The sequence below is a fragment of the Suricata suricatta genome, chromosome 4 (assembly GCF_006229205.1).
Source record: "Suricata suricatta isolate VVHF042 chromosome 4, meerkat_22Aug2017_6uvM2_HiC, whole genome shotgun sequence".
NCBI lineage: Eukaryota > Metazoa > Chordata > Mammalia > Carnivora > Herpestidae > Suricata > Suricata suricatta.
In genome coordinates this window covers 64,777,975-64,795,834 of record NC_043703.1, presented here as the reverse complement: position 1 = coordinate 64,795,834, position 17,860 = coordinate 64,777,975, and the positions used below count along the sequence as shown (strand labels likewise).

Here is a 17,860-nt window from a genome sequence, read left to right as displayed (position 1 = left end):
ACTCTTCATTTCTATCCTGCGTCATCTGTCAAGGTTTCCCATGTGGTCATAAGAACAAGACCATCACCCCTGCATAATGATGTAAAAGCACCAGCAAAAACTTCCCATATTCTGGATTCCATGCTGATTACCATTGTTGGGTGAATCCATTTTTCTATTCAGATAATCAGTACAATCAATTAACTTTGGATTTAATTAGATTATATACTTCTTAAGGATACACCTAGTTGTATCCATAGGTTTGTGATGTTAAATGGTTACCATTTATTATAGTACTTAATAGTTTATATCTCAGAGGGCAATTTTATCTTCATCTTATCTCCTGATTATAAAAGCATCCTACTGTGGCCCAAATACATTCCGGCTATCCTCAATTCTAACATCTAAATTTGTTATAGATATTTTGAACAGCCCTACTGATTTACGGTTTCCCATTTTTCTTCTTCATATGGTTGAATTATTTAATTTTTTAGCATCGCATCTCTTTTCAGCCATTTTTTCTTATGGGGTTACCAATAATTCAAATCATTTAGTATGTACTTATTGAGACCCGCTATATGTAAGTATTGCTAAAGTCAAGGCATATAACAGTAAGTAAAACAAGGTTCCTGCTCTCCATGAATTTACAGTGGAAAAGATGAAGCAGTAAACAGGAAATGCTGATCGTTTCCCTAGACCTGCTAACAATTGGCTTTTCTCAAATCCTTTCTTATACCCACACTTTTTTTTCACTATTACATACTCTAAGAATGACAGGATAACTCTCCCCCGTGATTCACCATTATTTATACTTAGGATTTGTGTGATTTTTGGTTTGGGGATATTTTTGATGGTCAGAATTATTTCCAGATCACGAATTTTCTTCTTAAATTGTTTGGGTTCAAAATGTCAACAAAGGCATTCAACATGTTATTGTATACATTGTAGACTTTTAGAAGACTTACCTGAACATGCTTCAGGTAAGAGTTTTAGTCAGAATAGCAAGAATATGATTACAATAGTAATACCATACAAATTAGACCAAGTATATGATTATATTGCAGCAAAATCAAAATCTGATGAAGCAAAGTTTAGTTAATTCTTTGATAATTCAGAGACTATGTTAGCATGTTGCCATGACAAATTCAGGATCAGGGATAAAGTTTATTACATAAAATAGTTGTGTGAGTAGAAGTATAGCTGGGAAATTTTGACTATTGATGCCAGTGTGGATCAAAATCTGGAAACACTGTAAAAATCATATAATAAATTAATTGAAAAACATACTGAATTGGAGAATTGAACTATGAAATGTATATACCATTTACCATTGCCATGAAGTGATTCATTAGACCCATAATTCCTCTGGAGTCAGTATGAGTCAAATATATGTTATGAGGAAAGTTTTTTTTTTAAATTCATATTTTAGGGGCACTTGGGTGGCTCAGTTGGTTAACCATCCAACTTCAGCTCAGGCCATGATCTCACAATTTGTGGTTTCGAGCCCTGTGTCAGCTCTGTGCTGACAGCTTAGAGCCTAGAGCCTGTCTTCGGATTCTGTGTCTCTTTCTCTCTCTGCCCTGCCCCCACTCACACTCTGTCTCTGAAAAAAATGAATACACATTTTAAAAAATGTTAAAGTTAATATTTTAGACATTGAGTTACACCTAATAATTCTTAGAATTCATAATTCAGATTTGAATTTGAGTTAACAAATTCCTTTCCATCCTTCCTCCCCCCTCCTTAGCCTCAACTAATATATATTTTAGCTCCTACTATGTATAAGACAGCGCCTATTAATATTCCATGCACATAGAAATATTTGACAATAGTGCATGAAACAAAAATAGTCTTAAGTCCACAGTTCCCAAACTGAGCATCAGGGAACCCTGGGATGCCACAGTGAACTCACAGGTATTTCGTGCTTTTTAAGAAAAACCAGCAACATGTTTCAGATACTGCGCAAACTCTTAGCTCAAGTTAGTTCTACATTTCAGCGTTAGATAGAACCGTGTTCTTTCTCACGACATACTAGCTTTGTGGGACACTTTTTGGGAGTTGCTATGATAAAAAAAAAAAAAACAGCAGAGCTGCATGCAACTCAGTGTGGAACAGGAGATACAGGGGATGGTGTCAGATGTGACAACAAGGCTGTGGTGCCCACACAGTGTACACGGCCCTTTACTAAGTATTTGTAGTTATTTAAGAATGAAGTAAAAATACTATTCTTCTTTCAATTTATGAGTATTATATTTTCCAACAGCTACTTAATTGTTAAGACTTAAGTATTTATTATTTAACACTTAATAAATGTGACTATTAGGTATTTCTCCTGGCCTGGGGACAACATGAAGAAGTCCCTGACACACCAAGGGTAGCATGAATTGAAAATGTTTGGGAACCTTTGTCTTAGGTTACTGATCATTTTAGAAACTCAGTAGCCTTAGCAGACTTTTACAAATACAGGTCACTTTCATTCTCTTTTACATAAACATGATGAACCTCAAAAAGTTCATAATTTAACACAGATTGTCCTGATTTTACTCCCTTGAGCTATTCCTGTGTCCCTTCTACTGAATTCATGTTTTCGAAGTTCCCAGCTTGTTTTTTCACGTCCGGTGTAGGTAGAGGCTGTACTCCACGCACACTGTGGAGAGACCCGCCACACTGTAACACGACTGTACCGATGTATAAAGTTCAGCAGCAGCCATTATTATAGGTTTAAATCCAATGCTTGTAAGCTGGCACCTGACCGCCTACCTGCATGGCTCATTAGCATGGAGTAGATTTGCTGTATTGTTGAAAAGCTACTTTTACTTGAGTGTAGTTTCACTTTTTTTGTTCTTGTTGACTTGTAGAATAACCATTTGCAGCCGTATTACATGAAAAGGTGTTTTCATATTGGTTTATCCTGAATATATCTTTTCTATGGTAGAATTTTCAAGATGGCTAATATCTGCAATTAAAATGTATTTTAATCTACCTAAGGATAAACCATTAATTATTTTAATTTTTAAATATCCATTTTTATGTAGAGTTTTAAAAGGCATATGAGTTAAAAGAGACTAAGTTTGTTATGATTTGCTTTAATTCTTAGGAGGATATCACTGGCCACTCCCCGACAGCTTTACAAATCTTCCAACATGACTCAGCGCTGGCAAAGAAGGGAAATTTCCAATTTCGAATATTTGATGTTTCTTAATACTATAGCAGGTAAGACATCTCATTCTTTAATTTCATAATATGTTCTGTTCATCAAAATCATTGGTAATGTGTCTTGGTGGAATACATTTTTTTCTTGGAATTCAAATAGAGCATTAGTATAAATGTGGAAGAACTCACATTCGATGTCATCAGAAGTGGTACAAGCTGGTACTGAGGTTTTCGATGCATTTGTTGTTGAAGAGCCTTTTCCTTGCTCTCCTTTTGCCATTTCCTTTGCTGACAGTTTTGTCTGAAGGTTTATTAGAGTCAACAAACCATTGCCAGAAAGTGCCTGGAAATAATAATGGGAAAATGTAATTTCCCTACTTTGTCATTCTCGGCCACAGCAGCCAGACAGGAGAATAACAGCAGGACTCTGCCTGGTACAGATGTCACCTGGATTATGGCATGATCAGGTCACACGATCTTTTTTCCTTAAAATCTTCAAATAAAAATATAAAATCAGATTGCATTTCTAGATGATGAGTAACTGCCATCAACCTCTGCAGCACCGTGCCTGCAAATTGAAAGAAGGTAGTGGCTTTGTTTTCCTGTTAAATCACTGGCTGTCAGTGGTTAAACATGTTTATGAGATTTAAGTACCTCTTTCTTTTTTCCTAAATTAAGTTCCAAAAGCCCTTATTCATGTTGAGTTACAAAAACTTTACCTCTATAAATCAGGCTCTGCAAAAACTTTTTGGAATCAGATGAATTGAAGTAACTACATCAATACATACGCTCCCATTTGGTTCCTAGTCTATTATGAATGAAGGCTCAGAACCGTGAATGTCGAGACACGGTCTCTGAATCATTTTTAAAAGGATAACTGTGTAATATTACTCTTTTTAAGTCAATCACATGTGTGTGAATATGGATGCTGTAGGGATATACATAGTAAATATGGGTGATACAGATAAATATTAGATAGGCGAGAGAACAGAATTTGTGAACAAAAAGGGATAAAAATGTTGCTGGAAATGTTTTTGCATTTTAATCATTTAAATACATATTGCAATGTGAATGCCTTTGTGAATAGGATGCTAGAGGTACAACCAAAGGACTAGTACATAAATTAAATTTTATTATGTATTTTATACACACATCTCCATCACATACATGTATCTGCATGATGCATTCATGATGTCTTCTGTACATAGAATATATATGTCACTAGACAGTATACAGGCTGTTTATATCTTAAAGAAACCTATTTGCTCCCTTAAAGATACGAGAAACAGGTTATACTGTTTAATTGGCACATACTATGTTCATGTACAGATAGAGTGAACTTAAGTATCTGAAACATAAAAAACTTCATTAGCATATTCAGGTAACAGTAAGATGTAGCCGACAGAAGCTTCAGTGGCGAAGAGAAGAGGGACAGAATCTGAGATGTGCCCACTTTGTCCTAGAGCATAGGTGGAATTTCAAGTCGTGACCCTATCTTGGACTTTACTCTTTCAGTAATCATATTTAATCTGTTTATATCTGTTGTAACAAGTGATATGTTTGGACTTATATTGTTTCATTTTGTACCATTTTTAAAATGTTGTTTATCCTTTTGTTTTTCTTTGGTCTTATACATTTTTGCCCACTTTGTTAGTAAATGTAGGCATCCTGTTATTAAGTCTCCTAGAGATATGTTAAAATTTTTAAAAACCCTCTGAAATATATTTCTCTTATTTTTGATCTCAAATATGAATCAGCAGTTTTAATTACTTCTATGTAAGAACTTTAACTCAATTTACATCTCATCCATTACTTATTTTTGTCAATATGACTTACTACCCAGAATCCGTATTCTTATGGAACTCATATTTTATGGAGTCCCTATATTTTGCATATTATGAAGGATTTCAAACTCTACTAAAACTTTCTTCTTGTTAATGCAGTATATTATTTTCAGCTACTTAGATCTTTACCTGATTTTTAGGATAATGTTTGTTCTCTTTACACCTTTATGCAGTATTTTTCCATATTTCCTGTGTTAGGCTTTTCTGTTATCTATACTTGAGAGATCTTTCAAGACTCGTTGTCTGCCATATGTCATAGATATGCATAAGATTTTCTTCGCTGGCTGTGCTAACTATTTGGCCCTGTTGTATGTAAAACCAGAAGATAAGGTGATATACCTCACTCACAGCTCAGTTTCCAGTCGAGCTGCATTCATATTAAACTGTTCTGCCATTCTAAGGTAGGATCCTTGCTGTCTTTCTGGATGGAATGTGGTCTAGTTCATTTTTTTAAAGCATCTTCTAGGCTCCATCCTTTCCCACTACATTTTACTGATGTCAGATACACTTCCCACAATATGGTACCTATAACCACTGCCCACTCCATGCCTGTTTCTTTCTGGGAATTTCTTTCTCTGTCAAGCTCTGGGAAGTTTGTGGTCTGCATAGGATAACATTGTGTTCCCTTCTGTAAGCTGCTCCTGAGCAATACAAACACTGTGTTTTTTCTGGTTGGGACAGTCTTTGGGTTTCTGAGCCAGAGCACACAGATCCTAAGGGATGTTTCAGTATCGTTCTACTCTCTTTTGAGTCATTGGAGTCTGTTTTATTTGATGACATAAAGAATGTATAGGCCACTGGCTTTTTAAAAAAAATTTTATAGGGCTTTTCCTTTGTAATGATTATATCTAAACATTGGAGCCTGACTGTTGTAGACAGTGGGATAAAATGAATTGTAAAATGGGGACCAGGAGCTCAGAGCACTTACAACTGGATGGGTAAATGAAATATACATAAATAAGAGAGCATTTTAAGACAGCTGATGTTAAGTGCTGAATAAGTGCTGTAAATAATGAATGCTGTGAGAGCCAAGCAGAGTGGAGGAATTTTAAATATGTGTTTGACTGGGGAGGAATAAAAGAGCAGAGCTTTACAGAAACTTCTGCCGATTGGACACGTGATGTGTTCAGTGGACATGAGTGTCCTATCTTGGCTGGAGCAGAGAATAATAAGTGATACTATTGGAGCTCTCGGTAAGAGCCAGATTGTAAAGACCCTGATCTTAGACTCTTGAGAGGTCAGGATGGTTTTTGAGTAGAAGGGAACACAATATGGAGTTTTAGGAAGATGAAACTGACAACTTTGTATGGCCTGAATCAGAAATGAGATAGCCCACAGTTCTGGAGAGCTGTTGACAGGGGAGTACCGCGGGTCTCCAGATATGAAGTCAGTTTGTTCGGTGTTTTAGAAAATAGTTACTGAACACACACTCTGGTGCTGACATTGCAGGGGAAACTAAAGCATGGATTCTGCCTCTGAAGAGATCATAGTGTAGTCAGCAAGACACATACGCACACCAGCAATTCCGGGGAAAAGTGATAACTTTTAGAATGGGAGAATATACAGAGCCATTTGGAGTCACAGAACTAGAAGGCACTACTTATAACTAAGAGATCAGGAAGAGCGTCTCATAGATAACCCTTAAATTGGAAATTATAAGAATTCACTAGAAAGTAAACAGAGGGCATTCCAAGAGAAAAGAAGATGTGGGGTCAAGAGTTGGATTAGAAGATTTAAGTAGGCAGTACCTATGCAAAGAGAGGGAGATGGGGAGAGAGGGAGAGAAGTAGAGAAAGAGAGGGAGGGAGGATGACTCCATATACAATGTCATTGCCCAAAAAGTAGAGATCACTGTGATGTGCTCTAGTTTGGTGATTGGCAGTGTCACTTGGAGACTTGTTAGAGGTGTCTATTCTCAGACGACTCGTCAGACCTCCTGAATCTGAGGCCATGGGAGTGGGGCCCAGCAATGTGCCTTTCAGTAAGCCTTCTAGGATGTTCTGATGCATATACAGTTCAAGCACCATTGCTCTAACCATTTAAGATCTAATTTTCAGAACAATAGTTGCATATAAAAACATTTAGAATATATGAGAAAGCATACAGTCACATGCCATTAACAGTCATAAAAGTTTACAGAAGTGGGAGATGACGATGAGATTGTCTGTTCAAGGGAAGCCTCATAGAAAAGGTGGACTTCAGGGGCACCTGGGTGGCTCAGTCGGTTGGGCGGCCAGCTTCGGCTCAGGTCACGATCTCACAGTTTGTGGGTTCGAGCCCCGCGTCAGGCTCTGTGCTGACAGCTAGCTCAGAGCCTGGAGCCTGCTTCAGATTCTGTGTCTCCCTCTCTCTCTCTGACTCTTTTCAGCTTGTGCTGTAGCTCTGTCTCTCAAAAAATAAATTAAAAAAATATTTTAAAAATTAAAAAAAAAAAGAAAAGGTGGACTTTGAATTAGCTCTTAAAGGATTTTGTCTAGATAGGTGATTATGCTGGCAACGTGAATCTTTATTTGGGAGCAGAATTGGAATGACAATTGAAAAAAGCTATGAATGCAAATATCCTGAGGTACTCTCCCTGGGTATATCCCTGCTAAATCTTCCCTGGCCATCACCCTGAAGTTTTAAGTAGGAGTGCCATCTTGTACAGAGCATCAGCATTGAAGGTTTGGGTGGTGGTTTTAGCTTCACTAAAGCCAAACTGAGTACTTGTTAGGGAAGAATTAGAATGCTACTGTTTCTGCTTTGTGGGGAAAAATATATCCATTTGTTTCTTCTTATTGGAACGTTTTTCAGAGTTCTCTAAGGCTCCTAGAATAAAGGGAGTTGTAAAGATGTTTCATTGAACCAGTATCACTTTTCCTAACATGGGTTCCACTAATAGAATCATGTTGTTATGTAGCATGGTTTTGAGAATGCATTTGTTGTTCAATAAATACTTATTTAAGGCAATTGATTGAAACTTACAATTTATCATTTCTTGAAAGGATATTAGTGTTCTTACTGACAAATTGTATTTCATTTCCTGGTTAATCCAAAGCCAATACATAGTTGGCTGATACTATTATAGCCTTATGTAAAAACCTCTCTTTAATTATTCTTAATATCAAGGTTCAGAAAAAAGAAATTGTTTATTGTTTCTTTGTTTAGTGTTATGGTTTCTTTTTGAAATATTTCTTGGCATCGGGCTCTGTGCCGACAGCTCAGAGCTTGCGGCCTGCTTCTGATTCTGTCTCCCTCTCTCTTTGCCCCTCCCCTGCTCGTGCTCTCTGTCTCAATAATAAAGATTTAAAAATTAAAAAAAATATTTCTTTAATATTAGTATCAACATTAAGAAACCATAAACAACAGCATTTTATTGAGCAATTTAGAATGTTCCAAATATTGTTGTAGATGCTTTATGTCTTTACTCATTAAAATGCAACAGTAACCCCAAGAGTTGGGTTCTGCTCTTGTCCCCATTTCACAAATGAGAAAACAAAGTACAGAGAAGTTAGATAACTTGCCCAAGGCCCAGAGCTAACAAGTACGAAGTCAGAATTCTAACGGGAGTAGTTCGGCTCTAGAGGCCCCTTCGGGATATTCGTGGCACTGCTCAAGTTCCTCCCCAGTCATCAGCTTTATTCTGTTGACTGCTTAAAAACCTAAACAATTAAAGACTTACATAATTTTATTATTTTCTTTTATATTTCGTCAAAAGAATCCTTTGAAGTTTATTTGTGGCAATGAGTTTTCCAGATTCTGATATTCTAGCATCAGAAGTGGGCCTGGGGGGCGCCTGGGTGGCTCAGTCGGTTAAGTCTCCGACTTCGGCTCAGGTCAGATCTCACGTTCGTGGGTTCGAGGCCCGCGTCAGGCTCTGTGCTGACAGCTGGCTCAGAGCCTGGAGCCTTCTTCCAGTTCTGTGTCTCCCTCTCTCTGCCCCTCCCCCTCTCATGCTTTGTCTCTTCTGTATCAAAAATAAATAAAAAACATTAAAAAAAATTAAAAAAAAAAAAGTGGGCCTGGAATTATCACCTCTGATGTAGAACCTGGTACTATTTTCAGCTGGGTCTCAGATCCAGAGAAGCCCTTTTTGAGAAAGAGATTTGCTTGCAGGAAGTTTATTGGAACGTACCTTTGGGATCACATCTGTAAGGGAGTGAAGAAAGTGGAACTCAGCAGAAGGGGAAATTGAAGCCCAAGGCAATGCAGAAAATGCCTCCAGGAGCGAGGAGTTCAGAGTTGTCTTGCCTTGAGGCCAGAGGGCCAGGCCTCCATTGCCTTGTCCACACTGCTGTCACTGGATGTGGACTCCTGGAAGGAGACAGGATCTTGGGTGAGAGGGCTTCTTCTGATGCTGGCACCTCCTGGAGAGGGACTTGGCTGAGGACCACCAGGCACACGGTCAACACCAGCAACATGGCCACCAAGCCAGCATCACCCAGCATCCATCGCCTGAGGGCTTACTAAGACAAGGATCACCGGGCCCCATGCCCAGAGCTTCTGACCCAGTAGCTTCAGAGTGGGGCTCAAGAATTTGCATTTCTGACAAGTCTCCAGGGGATGCTGGTGGCCATTGGTGTAGGGTCCACACTTTTGAGAACCACTGCACTACATCTATATTCTTTAAAAGATACACCTCATAAAGAGGGGCACCTGGGTGGCTCAGTCAGTTAATTGTCTGACTCTTAATCTCAGCTCGGGTCATAATCTCCCAGTTGGTGAATTCGAGACCCTCGTCAGGCTCCACGCTGACGCTGTGGAGCCTGCTTAGGATTCTCTCTCTCCCTGTCTCACTCTTCCTCTCTGCCACTTGCCCTCTCTGTCTTTTTCAAAATACATAAACTTTAAAAAAAATAAATAAATAAATAAAAGATATACCTAAAGATAATTGTATTAATCCTCCATGACACTCATATCACCGGTAGCACTGTCCATACCATACATTTTGACATTTATGCTGATTTATCCTTAGCATTTTATGTCAATATTTCATCTAATGAGATTATGAGATTGGTACAGAAATAAAAAAGCAAGTTTTGCAAAGTAGATACCCATCAAATTAAACTGATTTGTAATTAGGCTTTGCAAGTGTTTTGCTTGATTGTGTGATCTGTTATGTGAATCTACTAGAAATGCTGGATGAGAGATTCTTTAAATTTCCTGGATTAAAGAGAAGATTTACAAGGTGCTGGGTGGCTCAGTGGGGGACTCTTGATCTGGCTCTTGATCTCAGCTCAGGTTGCGATCTCACAGGTTTGTGAGTTTGAGCTCTGCATCAGGCTCTATGCTGACAGTGCAGAGCCTAGTTGGGATTCTCTCTCTCCCTTTCTCTCTCTTTGCCTTTCTCGCTCTCTCTCTCTCTCTCTCTCTCTCTCTCTCTCTCTTTCTCTCTCTCTCTCTCTCCCTCTCTCCCTCTCAAAATAACTACATAAACTCAAAAAAAATGAAAAATAAAGTAGAAAAGTTATAAGATGGGAGTCTGGAAAGAAGAAACACTCTTTCTTGACTTCACATTTTTAAATATATAGGCTAATGTGTCTTGGTAAATTTTCATTTTCTGTAAAAAGGTATTTTGGTTCCTCAGACTCAACATTTTTTCTCCAAAATATTATTTTAACATGACATGTAAAGGACATTTATGCCCCATTTCTTGTTCTTCATATTTTGAGGTCTGTCATACTTGAACAATTTTACTTTTCTCCTTTCAAGATACTTTCAAAAAAAAAGATTCTGTATAAAGCATAAAACAACAGTGTCATAGTATTAATGCATTATTAGATTTTTTAGACCCTCATGTGATATATGTATATATACATAATTGCATATAAATAAACACATGTTTTATTATATATAGGTAAGTTTTGTAAAGATACTTTAAGTAATAAGTTTATCAGAAATTCAGAAAACATATTTTAGAAGATACCTAAAAGCCCACAGATGTTTTCATGATCTTTATTTTGTTCGACTTATAAACTTAATAAATACTCATTATAGAAATTGAAAGTATAAATTAATAAGCTCATAAGCATAGTGGTATACATCACAGTTTTGGTGGTTTTTCTCTTTTTTCATTTTCCCTGTATGTCTGCCTCATTGGGAACCTGCCACACATGCAGGTTCAGATTCTTTTTTTTATTATTTCATTAAATATTCTTGGGAAGACATGACTTATAAAACTGCACGAAAGGCCAGCTCAGGACTCTGGTATAATTTATGTAACTATTTTGGGAACACATGGTTTTGTTTTGTTTTGTTTTGTTTTTTCAAAGAACATTAAGTTTTGGAAGATTTATGTAGAAGAATTTTTTTCTTTTCTTTTTTTCTGAAATGTAGAAGAATTTTAATGATGATTAGAGTTCAAATAAAATATGGTTTCAACCTTTAGTTCCTGGAGTTGGCCCAATTTCTGTTCATTGTGTTCTGAAAGATACAACCTGTGCCTCATTTTATACCTTATTAGAGACTGCCACGAACAAGATGTTAAAACCTGGCATCCTTGCATTTAGGAAAATAGCAGAGCGACTGCTAACATCGCTTTGTGTAAATGATTCCTTAGGTCTGAGAATTTTCTAAAGGTTTCGAGTTGTGTTTCATATGATCAGCTAATGAATTCAGCACAACTTCCCCAACCCCAACCTTTTTCTCCTGTTTAGCATTTTCCACTTTTTTACTCTGTGATGTACAAGGCCTCCCTGGTTAATTATGTATATATTTAGCTACTGCATGTGTTGGGCTTATTATTGTCATCTAATTAGATGTAACTTGAACTGCTTGCTTCTAGAAAAATCATTAAAAATTCTTTCCTAATGACCTAGAGATGACAAAATGTCTGTAAAGTGTGAAGAAGCAGACAAGCTCAGGAACTCCGCTCTTAAAGAGTGTTAATCCAGATGCTGCAATCATCTAATTAAACAATATTTTGCTGTCATTAACATTTTCACCAAGGAATTGCAGTTATAATTTCTTTGTCAGCTGTCTCTAGATCACTTTACCTTCAGAACTAAAGTGCCATATAAAAACATTAAATTGGATGGTTTAATTAAAAAGTTTTTTTCTTCCAATGAAGAAACATATCCAGTGTTTCTGAGATCTCATTTACTGTGCTTCACTTTTATTGTTTGAGTAGATTAGTGTCATAGGTTTGCAATATTTAATATTCATCTTCCAAGATAAAACCTCATAAGCATAGTTAGTAAAAAAAATAAAAATCAGCACTTACCACTACTGGAATAGAAAAGAACCCTATCAATTATAGCACATGGTTATTTACTAAATTTTAATTATCCTTAAAAAAAATATATAAAAAACAAAAAAACAGAACAGAACAGTTGATAACTAGGTTCCTCCAAGTGCCAGAACCTAACTGGTATTACTTTGGAAATATTTCATTTTTTTTTAACTTTAGTAAACAGTCATTTTTGTTTGTTTCACTAAGGTGTTTAGTAAAATAACTAAGTAACAATGCTAATTCATGAATGCAAAATCCCAAAGTACCATTTAATTATTCTTTTTCATTCATATGATTTTTAAAAACATTGTGTATTTTTCATTTAAATATAAAATATATGTTGTCTATCTATATTGCAAGGCATTTAGGTGAAAAATTTTATTTAAAGAGGTTTGACAGTAACTGTGTAAGACATTCATTTACAAAAATTTGTATATTTACTAGAATTTAAATGGTGCTATCAGCTTTAGTAATTTAAAAATTGCTAGATTTTCCTAAGAATTTATTTTGAAAGAACATTCCAAAGATCATTAAAAGTGAATTACAAACAGTGTTGGATAGAGCAATTCCATAAGCTGTGACTGCTGGCATCCATCAATTTTGTGTGTGTGTCTTAAAGATAATGCTTTCTTTCTTTGTATTTTTTTCCAGAAATATCATTATATCATTTCCTATATCAGAAAGTCATTTCGATTAAAAAGCTGGTATCTTCCAATACAGTCTCTATTTTTATGCTGTTTGTATTTATATGATACATTAAGTACTGAGTCAAGATAAATTGGCTTTTTATTTCTTTTATTTTGACAGTTTTTTTCCTTAGGGTATATGCTATAAAACTTTATCAGAAAAATTAAAAACAATGATGGTATCTAATTTTCAGCTAGTTTATTTATATGACTAATGTAAATATATGTTATATAAATAATTGCAGCAGTATTCTATGAAAATACACTTATTTAGTGGAAGACCTATTTTGAAAATGACAGATTTTTAAGTAGAATGGTAACCCAGAAAATGACAGAGCCCTAAATATGCCATGGGCCCAGTTAGAATCCCGGAATAGCTCTGCCTAGCCAATCTAGACGCTATATATACATGTGTAGAAAAAAAAAATGGATAATGGCCAGGTGGCCTAGGTTAACATATACATGAGCTATCAGTAATACATTTTAAATTTTAAATTTTATACGTTGTACTTTACCGTGATACTGCTTTATCAGAAAATTTTCATGCCCAAGACTTTAATAAAGATCCCAAATTCTTATTTATTCTCATCAGTATTATTCTTCACAACAGACTTACAAACATAAAACAGGTGCATTCATTGGCTGAGCCGTCTAGCTGCAGACATTTCCTTCTGGTTTAACATGCATGTTCACCGTGTCATTCTCTCTCATATATCCTGCACTGCCTTTGCAGGGTCCTCATCCGCCAAGAGACCATCCTGCAGCTTTCCTTTTCCACTTGGCTGTTTGTTCATCCTTTAAAATTTGGTTCATTTAATGCCATTTTTACCATAAGTGTGTTCATTCCTTCCACAAACATTTATTGGCAAATAGTGTGTTTGAGATTAAAAATGAAACAAAACCCTAGACTCCACATTCATGAGTTTACAGAGTAACGGGGAAGCAGACAAGTAAATGGCAACATGAGGTAGTGGCAACTCAGTCTGCCTGAGTGCCGTGGTGGGGGAAGAAAGGGGAGCCCGAGCCTGCCCCTCCCCTCATTCCGGGGAAGTGCCAAATGGGAGGCAGCATTACACTCTGTACAAGTCACCCACGTCTATAATACATGCCGACATCAATTTACACACTTAAAACATATGTCATTTTGTTGTAAAATACAGATTCACAGGTAAAATAGGCACCTAATAAAATGTTTATGAAATGAATGAGTTTGATTCGATGCTTGCAATAGCACATTTATTTCTCCCTTGGATTATAGTTGCTGTGTTTTTTTTATTTCACAATCACATTTACCACTTGCTACAGGAAGTAGGTATCATTTAATGACAATTCTTGATGATAAACAAGATAATGTATGCATATCTATGTTACTGTTAGGCTATTTGTGGTGTGTGCACTGAAGCATTCTAGATGAAATCCATATAAATGGATAAAATTATATTAAATCTATATAAACCATCACTAAATACTGGTGAAATCACTTTTTTTGTGTGAATTTGAATGGAATTTTGGAAAGCTACCCATGATCAGATTAAACCTATTTTTAACCAAAAAAAAAATCTTGTCCAACAAAAGCTTTCTCTGGACCCTGTTTCTTTAATAGTGATTCTCTTTTATTTCCTCTGCTCATCTGTGACTTGAGAACCAGTTTATGAGGGCGAACCAGTGCCGTTCTTTCCCTAAACTTTCCACTTCCCACTGTGTTTCAGTGGCCTACCTGAGCCTCTTAAGTCATTCTATCACAAAATAAACAGCGAACCCAACCAAAGGTCCAGCACTTCTCCCCTCAAGGGCAACAACATAATACATAATGTGTGAGACATCTGCCTCTGAGCTTTTTCCTGCTGGCTTCAGAGTGCTTCTGTTGGCCATTCTCCAGTTACTCTTCTGATCCTTGGTATAAGCTCAATATAGTATTCTGTACACTGGCAGTATAACTTCTACATAGATAGTCATTGTAGGAGGATACCGTCACATAACCTGCAAATGTGCACGTCAGCAGGATGCACTTGTCCACGATCACTTTCAGGAATCGTCACCAGCAGGGCCCTGCTCTTCATGCCAGTAATACCTTCCTCACAACCAGCAGTGAAGCGGTGGAGAACGGAGGCACCGGCGTGGCAGGTTGTTGTGGGTCAAGACTAGGAGCGGGGCACATCACTTCTGCTCATGTTCTGTAGGTCGGAACCTCTGAGTACCGTGCCCATAGCTGCTTGTAAGGAAGGTTCAGAAATGCGGTCTAGCCCAAGAAGAGAAATCAAGGATGATAAACAGCTAACAGTCTCTACCACAAGCTTAAATTATGAAAAGTAATTCTAGGTATGCGTTTCTTAATTATTATGGAGTGAATTCACTTGAAACACATTGTAACCAGAGTGCTTTTGATTAAACAGACATAGTTCAGTAAACAAGTTACTCTTCTCTGAAATCCAATGGTTTCCTTATATAAGAACAAGAGCGATTTCATAAGCAATCCGTGCATACAGATTTTCATTTCTCTTTCTCGTTACTAGGGCGGACATATAATGACCTGAACCAGTATCCTGTGTTTCCATGGGTATTAACAAACTATGAATCAGAAGAATTGGACTTGACTCTTCCAGGAAACTTCAGGGATCTATCTAAGGTAACTTTTAAATATATAGTATTTCTACCATATATATTATTTGTAAGAAGGTAAACCTGGGTCTTCTTTTGTGGTCAGCATCTAAATCTCATCAATTCTTAGCATGTGAATTAAGCTACAAGATAATAAATTAGTACTAGCATAGACAAAATGAAATATATACTTGAGAAAAAGCAGATGTAAGGAGAGGTTGCTCAGATACCCTTGGTTTTAAAGATCAAGGTAAAAAAACTGAAATTGGTATAAAATATGATGGTAAATTATTTCTATGATTTATTTCTTAGGCGATAAGACATATAATCTTGACCATATGCACACAAACACTATGTAGGGAAACATGATAGTGGAATTAAAAAAGTAGGGTGCAATAATTTATCAAGGATCTGTTAAGATACAAGAGAGAAAATTTGGCCCAAGAAATGGCAAGAAAAAATACGTAAGGGAGGATAAGAATAAAAAAATTAAACTTTTGGTTAGTTTACCTCATTTGTCCAGAGTGGGTTACTAAGTTTACTAAGTGTTTTGAAGTGCAGTGAAGAACTAAGAACTAAGTCTCCAAAATGCTTCTTTAGAACCTAAGCTGGTGTCAAAGCCAGACCCTAAAATTTATATATATATATATATATATATATATGTATATATACTTTAGCTATTTTAAGCCTCAGCCCATTTGCTCTGAATTTCACTCTCTTCTATCATACTTTTTTTTTTGAGAGAGAGAGAGCGAGAGAGAGCCCAGCATGAGTGAACATGTTAGTGGGGGAGGGACAAAGAGAGAAGGAGAGAGAATTTTAAGCAGGCTCCATGCCCAGCACTGAGCTGATGTGGGGCCTGGTCTCACAGCAGGTTAGAAGGCATATATGTGTATGTTCAGTTTGGGTGTGGGGTGGCCTGAGGAGCTCATGAGCAAGAGAAGCATAAGCCCTGCAAGTCGGGGAAATGTGCAGATGGTTTTTAACTCAGCACCCCTTCTCTTGCCTCCTTTCTTACCTTTGAAAACTAGACCTACCGAGGTTGAAGTTCTGTATTCCACTGCTTACTAAGTGTGTGACCTGAAGCCACTTTCTTTTAGCCTTGGTTTCCACATTTGTAACACGAGAATAGTACTATTCTAAGCCACACAGTTGTGAAGATCCAGTGACATATGCATTTAAAGAATGTGACATTGGTACTTGGCACATTGAAGCACTTCATGAATATTAGCTATTATTATCATTCCTGGAATATTTCTTAGCCTGTTTTTGAAGCCAGTATACTAATATTTGTATATTCTTATCTGTCATTCACTCTCTAGTTCTTTTATTTTTGTGTGACTTCCTCATCAAATCTACATTGCTAGCTCATTGCTAATTTTAATTATGATATTATATAAAGGTTTGAAAGGAACTTAAGAGACGAGTTAGCCAACATCTTCCTGAGAGTCACATCTGGGAGACAACAAAATGCTAGCAATTAAATTCCAATATGGTCTCAAGTATGGTAATTTTTCCAGTCCAAACAAACTGAACAAAAATCTTGCGTCATTTATGGTGAACGAATAGCTATTCAGGCCCAGGTAGATGGACGCGTTGTAATTCATGGGGCCTGCCCTCAGGGAGAAACACAGTTACAGTGTACCTGAATCATAAAACCATTCCTACAAAATTACATAATAAGGTGCAGTATTTTACAGAGAGAACTACATGACAGGTGGTAAGCAGTGGTTAGGAAGGGAACCCCGAACCCGACTGCCTAGGTTCACACCCTAATTCTGCCACTTACTGGCTTCAGGGACTTAGATTAGTGGATTATCATTCTGCCTCAGTTTCTTCACCTGTAAAACAGGGGCAATAAGAATAGGTTTGTTGTGAGGATTTGCTGAATTAGCACTTAAAGAAAACTTAAAGTGTAAAGAACTTAGGGTAGTGCTTGGCATTTCCACATTAGCTAACACAGTGTGTCTAAAGATAATGTAGTGAATCCCTGATAGAGGTCACATACTTTGAATTATCTTTCAAATATTGATGATAAATAGAGATGCTGTTACATCCATATTAGCATTAGAATGTGTGAAGGTATGCATTTTTTGACATGACTTGCCAAGGTTGTGTTGTAATCTTTGGGTGTAAAACAAAACCAAACTAACTCATCAGCGTGAGAATGGAAACTGTCAAACTGGCCCTTTAACACCATCTTGTCTGCATATGTTTTATTTAGCGTTACTCAAGTGGCTGTTACATGCTCGTCACTGTAAAATGCACATACAATAAAATTTAGAGTAGATTTTCAAGTAGCATTATGCACAGTATTAAAACCTCAAGTAGTATTATGCACAGGATAAAAACTGACTGCCACTATGGCTATTTTAGATTTCTATTTCATT

The 17,860-nt window shown here is 36.7% G+C and overlaps 1 protein-coding gene across 1 annotated transcript in view; it reads left to right on the top strand.

Moving 5' to 3' along the window:
• NBEA (neurobeachin) overlaps positions 1-17,860 on the top strand; it is a 655,079-nt gene that overhangs the window by 534,616 nt on the left and 102,603 nt on the right. Inside the window, exons 48-50 of the mRNA XM_029938475.1 lie at positions 2,604-2,761; positions 3,077-3,192; positions 15,386-15,498. Of these exons, the coding sequence (XP_029794335.1) occupies positions 2,604-2,761; positions 3,077-3,192; positions 15,386-15,498 (387 nt within the window). The remainder of the gene's footprint in view (positions 1-2,603; positions 2,762-3,076; positions 3,193-15,385; positions 15,499-17,860) is intronic.